Raw genomic sequence first — 16,513 nt, 5'->3', positions numbered from 1 at the left:
AGGGAAAATCAGAGGAAGAAAAAAGGAAATTCAGAGGGAACTCAAGGGTGGGAAAATGTGTCCTCGGGACACTTTGGCTCAGATTTTCCCACAGTAGGCTCGGCTCTTCCGGCAGCTCAATGATCACAGCACGGTGGAAGTAGAACAGGTAAACACCCAGATCTCAGAAGTACAGCCACCAACAGCAGGAATCCGATGGACAGGATTCCGATGGCTCGCACACTCACAACGTATCACCAAACCAGGAAACCGATGGACAGGAATCCGGTGATACAAGCTCTCAATCGAAGCGAAGTTCACACCCACAGTCACCACTCAGGAAACCACGAACAGGAATCCGGCGACACTTCAAGAAGGAATAGCAGAGCCTTCTATTTCAGACGGTGTGAAAACTTCCTTCCAATTGAAAGACTTGCAGCAGGGATAAAAAAGGAGTGAAGGTCATTGGGAAGGAGGAAGGAGCATTGAAGTCGAAGGTGGGAATCGAGGAGACGGGCGGCGGAAAAAGGTGGAGCGGCGCAGATGAGTGAGGATGAGGGGAGTTAATCTGAAGAGCAGTGGGCTTAGGGTTTGGGAATGGGCCGGGAAGAGATTTGGGCTGGGGAATTTAAAGATCATTGGCCAACTCTCCACATTCCACCTTTGGCAACAATGATCATTAAGTCACCAGGGAAGAGCCAGCCTTTGATTCGAGCTTATCATCACAGCCATTTTTACTATCATCCTATCACAAGACAAGACAATAGAGGGTGAGAAAAATATTATGCATATTAATCTCAGTCTCAAACCACAGAGACCAACCCAAGGGAAATCACCATTTCTCAAACCCAAAGGGTTACATTGAAGACACAACAGACACACACACATGCACTCAAGCAACATCACACAAGACACACACAGAAGAGACTAACAGACCAGAGCAGAGCTCACAACAGATCAGACACTCAGAGCAAAGAAAACACATGCAGAACACACAAACACAGGACAGAGCAACAGACTCAACAAACACAAACACACAGAACAAAGAAAACATGCAAGAAAAGAGAAAAAACATAAAAGAGACAAGCAGCCACAGAGGCTAAACTTGCCACACACACAAGTACAGAAAACTGAACTTTAACATGATCAGAAAATACAACAGGAGCAGAGACCACATTGCAATCAAAGCCTTCTTTCTTAGTAGATCCCTTAACAACAAGCCTAGCTTTATATCTGACATTTTCAGTATCATGCTTGACCCTAAACCACAATTTGGACTTAACAACAGAACATTCAGTGGGCTTTATCACTAGAGCCCAAGTTTCATTAGGTTCATTCATAACAGCTCAAGCAAGTTTTCTAGTTCAGCATGCATGTTGGGTTGAGGATCCCCTCAAAAGGAACAGTGGGGGGAGGAAACATAAACTCGTACTTATTTTGATCAACAACATTCAGTTTCTCCACCTCACTTGGAGCATCAGATTGTGGAGGATTCAGTCAAACATGGAATGGTAAGTTCATTAAACACTACATCCCTACTGATGCAAGTTCTAAACCCAGGGATAGACCTCTCCCTCACCATATAGCAAGTTGTTCATAATGAAAAAAAAGCTCAAACAGCTGCAAGCAGCAAAACTCAAGACAGCAGCCAAAACAATCAGTCAACAAGCAACAACCAGAGCAGAGCTCAACAAACACCAGAACTCACACAACCAATCCAGATAAGCCCCTTTCTCCCTTGATTTCCAGGATACTCGCACGAGAAGACTCCTTTAAAGGAGAATCCAGACGAACTGGACCAAATACAGGGAGAACCTCACTTGGCTTTGAATGCCAGGGGTTATCGAGATTCAGACAACACGCGGAAGCACAAAAGAAAACAGATCGCAAGATACCAAGATCTTCAACAAGCAAAACATGCAAAACACAAATAAAAGCAACAACACCAACCCTAGAAGCTAGGAGTTTCAAGATCAAGCCGATTTACCAGAGCCAACTCTTCAAGAGGAAGAGCTGGGACTTACCCTTCTCCTTGCTCTTCGGGAGCGAATCGGCGCAGCCAAAGGGCGGCGGGTGTGGAAAGAGTGTTCGGAGGGTGCCCTGGCTAGGTCACCGTGGCTCTGATACCACTGTTGGGGTATCTTCGCCTAGCCAGGGTTACACCACTTGGTTCCCGAAACCTCCTGTCTCCCCCACTCGTGCTCAAGCACTTTATCTTCCTTTGCTCGGGGCGACTCGATTCCTCTGGAGTTGAACCCTCTGATGTTGACTCCTCTGGCAGCGAGGAAAGCGATCTCCACTGAAGTTTCGACTCCTCGGCAGCGGGGACTCGGCACCTCTGGCAAGCGGGGAAAGGCGACTCCTCTGGAGTTTCAACTCCTCTGGCAGCGGGAGTCCTCTGGCAAGCGGGGAGTCCTCTAGCAGCGGGGAGCTCGACTCCTCTGGCAGCGGGTAACTCGACTCCTCCTGGCCGTGGGAGTCCTCTGGCAGCGGGGAGTCCTCTGGCAGCGGGGAGCTCGACTCCTCTGGCAGCGGGTACTCGACTCCTCTGGCCGCGGAGAGTCCTCTGGCAGCGGGGAGTCCTCTGGCAGCGGGGAGCTCGACTCCTCTGGCAGCGGGAGCTCGACTCCTCTGGCCGCGGGAGTCCTCTGGCAGCGGGGAAGGCGACTCCTCTGGCCTTGAGTCCGCTGGCGTCCAATTCCTCTGGAGCCCTATTCTGCTGCGCTGGACTCTGATTCCCCGGCTTCTTCTTTACTTTTCTGCAAACACAACAAGACAAGCGACAAGTAAAAGAAACAAGGGAAAATCAGAGGAAAGAAAAAAAGGAAATTCAGAGGGAACTCAAGGGTGGGAAAAATGTGTCCTCGGGACACTTTGGCTCAGATTTTCCCACAGTAGGCTCGGCTCTTCCGGCAGCTCAATGATCACAGCACGGTGGAAGTAGAACAGGTAAACACCCAGATCTCAGAAGTACAGCCACCAACAGCAGGAATCCGATGGACAGGATTCCGATGGCTCGCACACTCACAACGTATCACCAAAACCAGGAAACCGATGGACAGGAATCCGGTGATACAAGCTCTCAATCGAAGCGAAGGTTCACACCCACAGTCACCACTCAGGAAACCACGAACAGGAATCCGGCGACACTTCAAGAAGGAATAGCAGAGCCTTCTATTTCAGACGGTGTGGAAAACTTCCTTCCAATTGAAAGACTTGCAGCAGGGATAAAAAAGGAGTGAAGGTCATTGGGAAGGAGGAAGGAGCATTGAAGTCGAAGGTGGGAATCGAGGAGACGGGCGGCGGAAAAAGGTGGAGCGGCGCAGATGAGTGAGGATGAGGGAAGTTAATCTGAAGAGCAGTGGGCTTAGGTTTGGGAATGGGCCGGGAAGAGATTTGGGCTGGGGAATTAAAGATCATTGGGCCAACTCTCCACATCCACCTTCTCTCATTTCTTTCCTTGTTTCATGTTACAGATGGATTGAATCAGTACTGTTGTATTGGTATTTGATTATTTAGAAATTTAGTTCTAAATTCCACCTATACCCTACGTCCTAGGCTGAGATTAAAACTGTTCCATTCAATTCTAAACTAAACGAAAACGAAAATATTTGAAAGTTTAAAAGATATCTTTTTTTTTTTCCTCAAAAGAAAAAGATACTAGTATTTCTCACAGTATGGATTATTTTAACCTAATTGCATGTAGTTTGTGTTATTTGGGGCATTTAATACATGATAAATAGTCGATTGGTATGGTAGGAGGGCTTATCTATGTTGCACAGGTGCGAGTGGCGGGTGCGAGAACGATACGATTCGGGTGTAGGGATACGGATTTTCAAAATTATAGGGTGCGATTCGTGAATCATACGTCTGTTATATTTATATATTTTATTATATATAACCAATCAAATACATATATATAAATGAAAAAAAAACAAATTAAAATACATTATATATAACCAATCGGATTTTAAAATACATTATATATAAATTAAATAAATATATGTTCCTAGGATTTTAAAAGAAAAAAACAAAAGCTTAAATAAAAATTAATTTTTTTTTCTTTTATATTCTCCCCTTCTCTTTCCCACCCTTCTGACTCTTTCCCACCGACTCCCCAATTTTCTTTTATATTCCCTCTTGTCTTTCCCACCGGCTCCCCCCTTCTCTTTCCCCCAATTTCCTCTGCGACTGCAACTGTTCTCTTCTCATCTCATCTCTCTTTCTTCCCCCAATTTTTTTTGTATCCGCCGTTCCCCTGCAGCGGCTGCCCGCAGTTGTGAGCCGCCAAGGATAGGGGTGAGCAGTCGGTCCGGACCGGTTCCGGACCGACAAAACCGAGGACCGAATTTCTAAGAATTTTAGGACCGAACCGAACCGACGTAAACGCTAGGACCGAACCGGAACCGGACCGAAACCGACGTCGGTTCTCGGTCCGGTTCGGTCCAAAACCGAAAAAACTGGGCAGTTTGCGAAATTAACCCAAAATCACATTTTTACACATATTTTAACCTGTTTAACAACAATAATTAAAATATTAATAATATTAATAATTAAAATATTAATAAAATATTAGAAATAGTTAAAATATTAGAGAATTAGGGTTTTAGAATATTAGAAATAATTAAAATATTAGTAATATTAATAAAAATATTAAATATATATTTAATATATATATATTCGGTTCGGTCCGATTTTCATCGGTTTTGGCCTCCTCCGGACTGAAACCGAACCGACCATAAGTCGGTCCATGAAAATGGGACCGGACCGGACCAATCACTGGACCAAAAACCGGCCCGGACCGACGAAATCGATCGGTTCGGTCCGGTCCGTCGATTTTGGTCCGGTTTTGCTCACCCCTAGCCAAGGAGATGGGGGATTTGAGGAAGAGACAGCGAGAGGCGAGAGGGAGAGAGGAAGAAGAGAAAAAGTGGATGTCGACAGCGACCCTCGCCGATGGGGGAGGAGGTGGAGATCTGGGTTTTGGAATTTTAAAAGATGGTGCGTTTATTGTGAATAGAATTTAAGAAGAATTGTTGGCTTATGGTGATGAAAGGGAAAGAAAGGAAAAGGAGACAGAAAAACCCACGAGGGAGAAGGTCGCCGGATTTAGTGAGGAAGAAGAGAGGGAGGAAGAGAGTGAGAATCCCAATTCGCGTATCCATTTTTTTTTTAGGATGATTCGCCACGTGGCGAATCCCACGCGAATCGCACCCTGCACGTATCTGATACTGCATTGTGCTATTTTTTGGAGTATCCGTGCATCATAGGAGGTTATTATTGGGAGTAGAAGCTATAATCAATAAATCATAATATCAATCACAAACACTTAAAAATCTTAGCGTTGTGTGAGAACGCTATTTAGCCGCTAATAGCTTTTACATAAGCACACAACCTCATTCCTCCTTCCACCCACTCCCAATTGCACAATTTCAACTTTCTATCATGTCGGCGGCAGCTTCTGCTTCAATCTCGTCTTTTCCCTTATACCAGAAGCACATGTCACATTTTTACATCCTAAAAACATGGTTTCCCAATTTAATCAAAATTTTAGCCTGCCCCCCTCATCTCAAGGTACATATTATACAACACCTTCAGCAAACTGTACGACCGTAACATATCGATGCTATGTAGAGATTCTTGGACCACTTCTCCTGCAAATGATAATCGCTAATTAGTTCATGACCTAATAATGATGAGGAACAACATGAGAGTAAACTTTCATGCAAACCCCCAATTCTTATATAAAGTTAGTACCTTTACATGGGTGCTTGGGAATGCAGATGTACGGAGAGTTTCCTGAGTCTCATCCATCATTTTACGTCTAGGTATGCTAAGTATGAATGCTGCTTGATCGGTAGTAGCAGCCATGGATGTTATTCTATACCCACTTTCCCATCGCCGGTGTATTCCTTCACTCGGATAAAGAAAATCAAGCTCAACCACCTGAGAAACCAATCAGCCATTAGTATTACATCCCATAACAACCAAGCATCCATTTTTTCAATATTTCCAGCTAGTTTGTATTGGCTCATTGTGTGGAAATGATAGGTATGGACAAATGATTCCCCCACAGTAATTTACATATCATTTTACACCCATTCCTCACTACCATCAATTTCAATTACCATTATCATAAAACACCAAGGAGAGAGCTTAAAGTAGCAATAATAATAATCCATTCAAAAATGACAATGTAATTTGTTGATTGTAGTGTTTACATTTTATGCTAAGAGTTAGATGTGAAGAATAAAATGCAGTTAGTCTGTAGATGCAAATTAATGATAAAAGTGTTCAGAAGTGTTTAGCGCCCTCACTAGAAATAGAGAATTGGTATTTTGAGTGAAATTCAAACAGAATTTTACAGGTTAGCTAAATGAAAATTTGGAAAGATGTTTTTACCTGTTCAGAATACCCAGAATTTCTGGACATCACAACACCCCAGCGGCTGCCAGCAGTTGTCATAGACGTGACATGGAATCCTTCTTTCCACTTCTTATTAATCCACTTGAAAGGAAAGGATTCACTAACTTTATATGATTGCTGGGTATAAGGTGTTCCTGTAGGATAGACGAGTTAAAACTTAAAAGCAAACACATCAGTCGTAAGAGGACAGATAGAATCTCACCCTAAGTAGAAGTTTCACAGAGAATTTGTTTGCAAGGAAACATCTTAACAATGAAGGAAAACACACTACTGTGGTGAATGATGCAAAGAAGAGATATAAATGAGACAACAGCAAGATAAGAGCTTACCTTTAGACATAACCACCAGTGAACTTCCATTAGCTGCACCGGCTATAGAACTGATGTAATAGTTTTTCTCCCATTGTTCCATGATCCAATCCTGCAGGAAACCAAGAAAATCATGCAAGGGCATGTACAAACAAGCTAGGACGGAGAAGACAATACAAATATAATAAGAAATAATAAGATTATCTACCTTATGAAGAAAAACAGCTGAAAGCTCATACACCTGTGAAGTAAAACCTGTTCCAGCATCCATGATCAAGGCCCACAGATTTGCTGCTGAAGCCACACAGCTAATATACAAGCCATCTTCATTACCCTTTTCTACATGTTGACGGAGTCTTGAATCCGCAACATTGTAGTGATATCTACAAGAAGGACAATCTCACAAAAACCATAGAGAGGGTGTGCAATAAAATTTGAAACACAATCCATGTCAATTCAAATGTTACATGATGAATTCATCATTTACAGAGAAAATGCAATCAATTTAATTTACATTCAGTTATCAGAGTTGCCGAAAATCAATTATCAAAATTTTGAGTAAAAAAATTGCAGGTTTATCCATGCTGAACTCAGTAGGAACACCAGCACAATCACAAATATACCTATGTGTATATGTGCAAATCTATGACATACACAAAACCAAGACTGTAATGCATGAGCAGCATTAAAATATGTATTTACAAATGGACCAGTAAAAAGAGAAAACAGAAAGAAAGCATATAGTTATTATAAAAACTGACATAAGGAAGCACCAGAAACTAACAAAAAAACCTGGCAAACCAGCGATGAAAATATACAAAAAAATTACATATTAATCCAAGCAAAGTTTGAAATAACTTGGGACTTAAAAATCATTTTAAGCTGTGTGAGGCAAGGTAGATCCCAACTGAATTGAGAATAAGTAAAATTAATGTTAAGTAAATCTTTACGGAAGCAACTGGCAGATCAGATATCAAACATTTGCAGTACATTTCAAGATAATGTATAAACTAATTTTGGAGAAGTAAAAAAAGCATGCACCAATTGCCCAAATAAATATTCAAAGTCAACAGTCACCTCTGTTTCATTGGGCGTCGTGCATTATACACTGAGATCCACTGAGTGGCAGGACTACCCAGTCGTACTTTCTTCTTTGGTTGCTCATCCTCCTCCAAGTTAATGAGTAATCTACCACGCTTTTGCCCAACCTGTGTGAAGGAACATAATAAAGACACATAAATACATGCAAACTAAAAGATGCACATCCATAACAATACGTTTGTCTTCTGGTAATTTTTTGTGCTTAATGGAACTTAAGTGACACTCATCAAGAAATTATCATCCATAATGTGATGGTTCCGAAGTCAACATATGCCAATTAACATATTAATGTCAGCACGCTAGCTTTGCTCAAGCAAACTGATTTTCAAGCTACCTTAAGAGCTCCATCTATCCTTATTGGTCTCAATGATGTGCATGGTTCAATCAGACTATCAAATAAGGAAATCAGCTTGGAATAATTTGGCTCCTCATCAAACTTCATATTAGTAACAGCCTCAAGGAACTGTTTAAATGGAGCAGGGCAGAAGCAACACATCAGTTCCGGAGAGGTCGCCATTTTCTTTTTACACACTAGAAAACTCTTGTTATCACCCTGTCATGTCACCATCAAACAAGAAGCGGCAGGGTTAGCCAAATCTGATAAGAAAATCATCAAAGTTAACTAAGTAATGATGCCAGTCACCTGATAGCCTTGCCATGGCAACCTTCCTTTTATAAGAAATATCAGGGTGTATGCCAGTGACTCAAGATCATCCCTCCTACTTCCTGTACGGCCCAAGTGTGCATGCACACTTGCATACCTTATGGTGCCCCTGGGGATAGATAACTAGAGTTTATTGGTCTGAACTAAGCTAGTATAGGAAGAAATCTACATAAACTTCACAGACCTAAATATATCCGGCCTCTGATCATACTCAACATGCTGACCAGATGATGCATCTTTCCACCTGGAAGCTGAAGCACAAATGTGTTCGGAATAACATCAGCTATTATACCAAGAAGGTGGAAGTAAGAAAAGATGGTAGCAAGATCACAAATACTAAGGAGAAACAATAAATGGTGTGTCGTCATTCAATGTTTCTTGCTATCAACTAATTAATACTCCCTTTGTCCCATTAGTAATGTTACAATTACTATATTGGGACGTCCCACTAGTAATGTCTCATACCCTTTTTAGTAAAAATTAACCATTTAAAATATAAAATATTAAATATTATTAACAATGAGCCCAGCTCACTTTATACACTAACTCACTTAAAATAATCCTTAAATATCTTCCACCAACTAACCTTATACACTAATTACACTTTTCTTAATCTCCGTGCCCAAAAGTAATGGGACATTATTAATGAGAATTGAGGGAGTATAAGGTAGCTAAGGCACATGAAAACAGAACATGGATCTATCTTACCCAAACCAAGATCAATAAGATACAACTTTTTCTCCTCCGGTGTTCCAGGCTGACCGAGTAAAAAGTTCTCGGGCTTCACATCTCCATGCACAAATCTAGATTACCGACAGAGACAAAAGGAAATGGAATTAATAGCGGTATTCAAATGAAAAAGGCAATAATAAAAAAATAACTCCTTTTCTGGAAAGTGGTGGTCAGACAATGAAGAAAAAGTATTTGGTAGTAGTATTTTGTAGGCTTTACTTACCCCTTCATGTGGAGCTTTTCAAGAATTGAGATAGCCTCAACTGCTATGCAAGCCGCCATACTTGGCGACATCCTGTTTCATGTGCTCATGGTCAATGGCAACGTGAAACATAAAAAGAGGAATAAATGGAGCACACATGAGAGAGAGAGAGAGAGAGAGAGAGAGAGAGATGATCTTACGTCTGGCCCAAAGAATTCCAAACATCCCAAAGACTAGGCCCAAGCATGTCCATGACCTGAAACAATGTTTATTAGAAACAAGATAGAAATTGTGAAACTAAATGAAAATATCAAAACCCACCAGAATGTAGAAATCTCCTTGGCGACCCTTGTAGTGAACCCATGGAATCCCATAGCATCCATTCAGGGAGCTTATCAGAAAAATTACACAGCAATTATGAAAAGTGAATTTCCAAAAGAAAGAAAAAAAGAAAGAGAGAGAGAGAGAGAGAGAGCGATTTTGTTAACATTCTTAAACAAAGAACTTACTTGTAGACCTGCCATTCATAAGGAGGGCCGTAATTGCAACCCTTGCTATTTCGGTGTTCAAACTTTAATGCTACCTATAGAAAGACAAATTTTGATTTTATTAGACAGTGACAAGATCAATTTGGTAAGCAATTATTCGTGCCACATGATACCTCGATAGCATCAGGTCCCATTCTTTCTGACGTGCCACCACTTACCCTTCGACCAACATAAACTTGGCCGAATCCACCCTTACCTAATTTTCTTTCTGTCTTATACATTGGTGAGTTGCCAACTTGAACCTGCACCAAATAAAACTGGACTCACTCACCAGAAAATAAAAAATCTGAATTCAAAAGATGCTTGAGAAGCAATATGAATGGTGCTTGCAATCCCAAGAAGTAGAAAAAGCCCCCAACATTCCCAAAGGAAGTGAAGAAGTGAGAAGAATAGGCAACCAATTACCCTCTCAGGCACTGGAGTTGAACTTGGTTCTTCTTCAACTCCCATTACTTTATCAGCACTTCCACCTTCCATGGCAATTTCCTTATCTGCTACACCCTCTATTTTATTACAAGCCGGATCCCCTGCACCGACACCAGCTTGAGGAAGAATCTCACAAGGTGGCTCTGGGTCTAAATCTATCAACCTAATCCCCCTGCCTCTACCAGCAGCAGTTGGTCTTGCGGGTGTTGCTGCAGAAGGCCCTTTAGCTACACCAGCTGCATTGCCTCTCCCTCTTCCCCTCCTTCTGGTTCTATTCTGAGCAGGTGCGAGGAAATTTTCTTCTTGATTAGCAGGTTGAGGGGCAGGCTGGAGATCACCAAGCCGTTTTGATCTCCGTGCTCCGCTACGCAATTCTGGCATCGTCACCCATGCAAATCAGCTCCAGCTCACTTCCCACTTTCCGTGCAGAAATCTTCAGTGAAACAAGAACAAGATTCAGAAGGGGGGAAAGGGGCAAGTCTTTAACCAATAAAATAACTTATCAAGGGAGAAATTCCAAGCTATAAGCACGATGAGTCGAAATGAGCAATAATTCTAAAAGAGCAAATTTTCAGCTATGGCTGCATACAAGATACTCTTTTTAGCACTATTCAACAGTTATGTGCCAGTGCAACTTATTTGTATGGTTTCAAATTCAGGATTTCCCGATGGTAGAAGTAAATGCAGCTCAACCATCCCATTGATGGGATAGGAAACAGGATAAAGTAAGCATCCAATCCATTGTTACTGAACAATGTTTATACCTTTTGGGCGCCGGAACAAGTAAAAAACCCTTTTGCAAGAACGTTCTCAGACAAAAAAATAAAATAAAAAAATAGATGGATAGATAAATAGATAGCCAAGTAATCCCAGGAATATCAACTAAGCCTATGGAAACCATAAAAATGAACATGAATATTCGGATAGAGAGAAAATACTATCAGTCATGTCACTGCAAGTTCATCGATAATCAAGGAAGATTAAACTGTTCATTGTCATCGTACATTGAAATTGAAAATCAAAATGAATATAAACAGTAATAAAAGCAGCCACAGATCGTACCTCAGAAACAGCAAAAACTGGAGGATCGGAGATAAAAACACGGGAAATCGAGTTAAAAATTTCAATTTAATTAAGCGATCAAAACCAGATCTTCAGCAGAAATACCCAAGACATTTGTTTTACCCAAAAAAGTAATTATCCTTTATAAATGGGAAAAATGATAAAGATGTATTGTTAAGAATCTGAAGTTTTAAAGAGTGAGGGATGCAGTTTCCGGGTGTGGATATCGAAGAAAAGGAGAGAAGAAACTCGAGGTAGAAAAATTAGGGAAAGGCGTTGTGTATTGTAATGTATCGGTGTATAGCTGCTATAGATTCTATGGCTATCCTCCTTGTCTCTCTCTCTACACACAACATCTACTGCTTGTCTGCCTCCTTCTCTCTCTATGCAAATATATATATATATATATATGTGTGTGTGCGTGAGTGAGTTTTTCTTTTTTTCTTTTTTTTTTGTGTAGGTCATTTATTTTCCTCTCTTTTTCTTCTCAGTTTTTTATTCATTAAATTATTCTCTAAATTATTCTCTCATTCTGAAGTCTAGCATTTGCCAGTTTAATATCCCTTGCAATTGATGTATGGAAACAAATTAACACCATACGTTGATATCAAAACTCAAGGCTACCTCTTCTTATTGAAAAAAATATAAATTCGATTTATTATATAGTAATGCATTGAAACTTACCCCTTAATTACTCTTTTTCCTTGTATGATTTTTTCCACTAAATTTTTTATAATAAGGTTTTAACGAGGCTCTTGATAGATCAAAAGTAAAAAGAAAACTTGGTAGATCAAATTGAGGAGGATAAGGTGGGGGGGACTTGGGACAGGCTTCTGAAAATTTTAAAAATAGGCACAAGTAATTCAAATTTAATTGGGGTGCTTGGGACGGGCTTTTGAAGATTTTACAAATAGTCACAGGTAATTCAAATTTAATAAATATCTTATTTATGGAGTATAAAAAAAAGCCTAAATTTCTTTCACTGAGTGTTTAAATATATAAGATAAGATAAGATGAACGCATCACTGGATTCAAATTTTTTTTCTCCAATGCATTAGTTTTAATTGACATTAATTTATGAGAAAGGCATTATTATTAGGTTTATATATACAAGTAAAAGTTGTATGTATGTGTTTGTGGAATAACGAGTGACGACACCCAACCTTAAATTGATCCGTTGAAGTTAGTGAAAATTCACAAGAAATCATTTTAGGAGTAAAAAATATTGCAGACCACATTCGAAATGAAGAATTGGGTAAAGAAGATCCGAGTCCGCCTTCTAGGGCTTTCTCTGTTGAAATTGAAAGAGGCTTCCTACCTCCCTCCGCCCTAAAACGGTTTCTCTCTTTCCCCTTTCTGTCCTGCTCGATCCGGTTTTAGGATTTACAGAATTTTCGTTTTTCCACAAACTTTAACACCGCTATACATTAGTATATTGAAATTGTCACTATTTCCTTCAGTCAGACAATTGAGATTTTGGAAGAATTTAGTTTCAGAAACGGTAAATGTGAGATAAGAGGATATAATTAGCAAACAATTTGGGCGAGAGAATGAATGTACCATCCAAATCTCCCTTTTAATATTTATGTTGAGTGGCTAGATAGTATTTGCAGGCTTGTATCCTGTTAACTTCAATATTTTACAAATCTATTCGGTTGATGTTTGCGTGATTCCATTGTAGTTGAGACTACAAAGAGAACGGAAGATGCTAAGGTGAGTGTCGAATTCTTGAATCTTGTCTACTTGCCTCATCTCTTGTATGTATCAAAGTTGAAGAAGGAATTGATTGTGTATCTATCAAGGTGCTACCATGCTTCAGAAAAGATGCATCCACAAGTCTAGGCTGTCTTACCTATTGTTTACTTCAATTGTTGTATCGATGAACTTGAGGATATAATTTGGATATCTTTGAAGCCTGCCATGGTAGACAACTCCACCTCCTCCTGAAATAGAGCACATAATTTGCTCACTACTTTTATCTCCAAAAGAAGATTAGTGCTATCTGACCAAGACGAAAGAAAGATTGTATGAGTTAATACATTATAGAAATATACAGAAAATATTCCATTAGACCTTGTGATGAAGATAGAATCGTATAATATATTATATCTTTAATTAATTATTGATTTGTCTTGTTGGTCAAGTTAGTTTTGTTTCCTTTTAGATGTTTAGGGTTTTATTATAAATAGGAGTTTTATTTATGTTTTAGGGGAGTTGAATTGAGAGTTAAAATGTAGAGGGTGGGATTGTTCCCTTCTCATTGTGTTCTTCCGGTATTCATGAGTGAATCAACGGATTAACCCTTATTGTACGTATTCCGGCATACAATGGTTATCAACGGAGTTCGTATAATTATCAATATCAAATATATTTCACGCTTCTACCTGCATCACCTTGTGTTTTTGTTTGCACTGATGACAATAAGTGAGCCATGAGAGAAAATTATGAGGAAACTGTGGATGGCAGTCTGGAAAGAAGTGGCAGTGATCGAGCTGAGAGGCGGTGGAGTAAGGGGCTCACGCCACAAAATAAGGATACATACTCCTCCAGAGAGAGTGGTATGCATGGCTTCATGAGCATTACAAGTCAAATCCAGAAGTTGAATGCTCGTATTCTTTGAAATACCCAGTGAGGTGTGATGTGATCTTATTAGTAATTTCTTTTGTTATGTTCCTCTTGTAATATTTATGCTATAACCTTTTAGTTCGTACCTACAGGATGGTGGTTTGGTTGACAAATATTTTTTTCTTGTATAACTGGAATTCTTGGTGCTATATTGAAATTAAAATGCTTAATATGACTAATAGGTTGTGTTTGTGCATTCCGCTCAGCCTCAAGGGAAGGAAGTGGGATGGATGCTTTAAGTTTACATGTTGAGTTTGAGTAAGAGGAAAGGGAAGTTAAGATTCTTTTTTCAAGACTTGGTTTTTATTATTTACTTGAAACTTGGGTTTCGCAGTACTGGCCAACCGGTCACATGTTTAAATTCTTGATATCTGGCAATGCTATAAATAGTGATGCATATGTTCAAATGACTGAAGATGGCAGGAGAACCGTAAAAATAACAGGAGCTTTTCTTGGAATCATGAACACCACAATTGCACAACTTTTCTATCTTGAAGATGGTGGTTACTAGGATTTCCTAAAATATTCTTTCAATTTTAGATTTATACACAACTTAGTTACTTATGCCGCGATGAATGGCAGTTTAGTCGAGTAAAAGATCAATTATTTGTATACTACTAATACTTTTGCATTTTAGGTCCAATGTACTACATTTGATATTCCACTACCATTTGCAATTTTATTATTGTAATTACTAACTAGGGTTTATCTCATCCAATTATGATATATAATTATTAATTTTATTAGTTAATACAACTATACAAGGTTGTTAAATTCGAAATCATGGTATATAATTTTTTTAAATAAAAATTAAGTATAATTAATAATATTAATAAATTTTATTTTCAATTTTAAAAAATAATAATAATAATAATAATAATACTAATCATGGTATCACAAATATGAGTCATCTCATTTTTGGAAGATAAATAATAAACGTAATTGTTGTTTTGAAGAGAATAAGATATTATGTGATGAAACGCGTAATATTTGGGGTAGTATAAAAACAAAAACAATAGTTAGTTAGTAAGTAAGTGCAGGAAGAGGCGGAGGTGGGTCTATCCAAAAAATAGAGGGGATGGGACGAGGTAAATATTTGCTGGTGGAGAGAGATCCTCTTGCTTAGCTTAATCTGTGAGAGTTGAGTGAGTGAGAATGGCTTCGCTTCTATCCTTCTCCCCCCTTAAATCTGCTAAAGCTTGTGCTGCGCCTTCAACTGCAACTGCAACTGCGACAGAGAGTCTTGACCAGAAATTCGGACGCAAAGGCATAAAGTTTTCAGATTCGGCGACGGTTGAGCTGAGCGTCAGAAATGGAAGCTCCGTGAAGCTCGACATTCCAAATGGCCACATTACTTCCTACAAGCCCAAGGTCTACTGGAAGGACGATGGCTACGAGGAGGTCCTTCACACTCTTCCGCCTTCCCCTTCTTCCTCCTCCTCCCGTGGCGGAATCGCTTTGGTGGTCGACAATCTCTCCTCCCAGCCAAATCCAAACACTAGTGCTACTTCACACTGGACTGTAAAGGATGTTGATTCTGACTCCATTGACGCTCTACAGGTACACACCCCCAAACGCCTTGTATTGTATAATATGATGTTTGTTGGTTGATCATTGATCATACACAGGTTGAGTTGGGATGCATCCGCGGGAGTTTGGATATTACGTACGTGGTATCACTCTACCCCCTGAGCATGGCGACTGCCGTCATAGTCAAGAACAACGGGCGCAAGCCTGTGGATTTAGCCACTGCCATTCTGAGCCATTTGAAGGTCAAGAAGAGAGGGGGCAGTGGGGTGCAAGGATTGAAAGGCTGCTCTTACTGCACCCACCCTCCTCTCTCCTCCCCTTTCCAAATCTTATCCCCCTCCGAAGCCACCAAGTCCGAGGATCCCGGTGGCTTCTTCTCCTTCGGGTGGGAGCCCGAGAACAAGGTCGGAGTGTGGAGCGTGCAGGATGCGCCCATTACCGTCTTGAGGCATAAGCTCAGTAGAGTCTACGCTGCTCCGCCCCCACAACGCTCCGACCCTTTCCACGCCACCGCCCCCTCCAAGTACGAGACCATCGACCAGGGGCGCGAGCTCTTCTTCCGGGTCATACGAATGGGATTCGAGGACATATATCTGTCCAGCCCGGGCTCCTATTCCGACAAGTACGGCCGTGACTATTTCATATGTACAGGCCCGGCTTCAATGCTGGTTCCTGTCACGGTCAACCCTGGTGAAGAATGGAGAGGGGCGCAGGTCATAGAGCACGATAATTTGTGATCATCCATGCCGTTTTTTACTTGTAATCATATTAATTGGGAATGGGAATATATGTGTTGTTCCTTTTATTATCATGTATGGACTGGAGTCTGTGTAAATGAAAATAACCACAGTGATGTGGTGAAGATAACTTGACATTATCTCTCAACTTTCAATGACAACCAACCAAAATT

At 40.3% G+C, this 16,513-nt stretch overlaps 2 protein-coding genes and 2 long non-coding RNA genes across 4 annotated transcripts; 2 read left to right on the top strand and 2 right to left on the bottom strand.

Moving 5' to 3' along the window:
• Positions 1 to 5,259: 5,259 nt before the first annotated feature.
• LOC131000475 (casein kinase 1-like protein HD16) lies at positions 5,260 to 11,858 on the bottom strand. Its single transcript, XM_057926398.1, has 17 exons — positions 11,449 to 11,858; positions 10,366 to 10,819; positions 10,074 to 10,202; positions 9,922 to 9,995; positions 9,734 to 9,803; positions 9,613 to 9,668; positions 9,434 to 9,505; positions 9,187 to 9,281; positions 8,663 to 8,729; positions 8,458 to 8,587; positions 8,149 to 8,367; positions 7,791 to 7,921; positions 6,922 to 7,096; positions 6,735 to 6,825; positions 6,382 to 6,539; positions 5,737 to 5,925; positions 5,260 to 5,633 (listed from the first exon to the last, which is right to left on the bottom strand). The coding sequence occupies exons 2-17, from the start codon at positions 10,765 to 10,767 to the stop codon at positions 5,574 to 5,576; spliced, it is 2,118 nt and encodes a 705-aa protein (XP_057782381.1). The 5' UTR covers positions 10,768 to 10,819; positions 11,449 to 11,858; the 3' UTR covers positions 5,260 to 5,573.
• A 660-nt stretch (positions 11,859 to 12,518) lies between these two features.
• On the top strand, positions 12,519 to 13,570 carry LOC131000464 (uncharacterized). The gene is made up of 2 exons (XR_009093739.1): positions 12,519 to 13,161; positions 13,251 to 13,570. It is a non-coding gene; the product is annotated as an uncharacterized LOC131000464 (long non-coding RNA).
• Positions 12,742 to 15,082, bottom strand: LOC131000471 (uncharacterized). Its single transcript, XR_009093742.1, has 2 exons — positions 13,842 to 15,082; positions 12,742 to 13,521 (listed from the first exon to the last, which is right to left on the bottom strand). It is a non-coding gene; the product is annotated as an uncharacterized LOC131000471 (long non-coding RNA).
• On the top strand, positions 15,065 to 16,470 carry LOC131000448 (photosynthetic NDH subunit of subcomplex B 2, chloroplastic). Its single transcript, XM_057926360.1, has 2 exons — positions 15,065 to 15,633; positions 15,702 to 16,470. The coding sequence occupies exons 1-2, from the start codon at positions 15,229 to 15,231 to the stop codon at positions 16,338 to 16,340; spliced, it is 1,044 nt and encodes a 347-aa protein (XP_057782343.1). The 5' UTR covers positions 15,065 to 15,228; the 3' UTR covers positions 16,341 to 16,470.
• The last annotated feature ends 43 nt before the right edge of the window (positions 16,471 to 16,513 follow it).

This window comes from Salvia miltiorrhiza, chromosome 1 (assembly GCF_028751815.1).
Source record: "Salvia miltiorrhiza cultivar Shanhuang (shh) chromosome 1, IMPLAD_Smil_shh, whole genome shotgun sequence".
Lineage (NCBI taxonomy): Eukaryota > Viridiplantae > Streptophyta > Magnoliopsida > Lamiales > Lamiaceae > Salvia > Salvia miltiorrhiza.
The sequence above is the reverse complement of the archived record's forward strand: the minus strand, read 5'-3'. Positions and strand labels throughout refer to the sequence as shown.

Excerpts from the sequence above, each read along its gene's own strand:
- LOC131000475 (XM_057926398.1), bottom strand. The coding sequence starts at position 10,767 with ATGCCAGAATTGCGTAGCGGAGCACGGAGATCAAAACGGCTTGGTGAT. Across the intron at positions 8,588-8,662 it reads CAGAGGCCGGATATATTTAG|GGGCACCATAAGGTATGCAA; the intron begins GTCTGTGAAGTT and ends ATCTATCCCCAG. Across the intron at positions 5,926-6,381 it reads ATTCTGGGTATTCTGAACAG|GTGGTTGAGCTTGATTTTCT; the intron begins GTAAAAACATCT and ends TTGGTTTCTCAG.
- LOC131000448 (XM_057926360.1), top strand. The coding sequence starts at position 15,229 with ATGGCTTCGCTTCTATCCTTCTCCCCCCTTAAATCTGCTAAAGCTTGT. Across the intron at positions 15,634-15,701 it reads ACTCCATTGACGCTCTACAG|GTTGAGTTGGGATGCATCCG; the intron begins GTACACACCCCC and ends GATCATACACAG.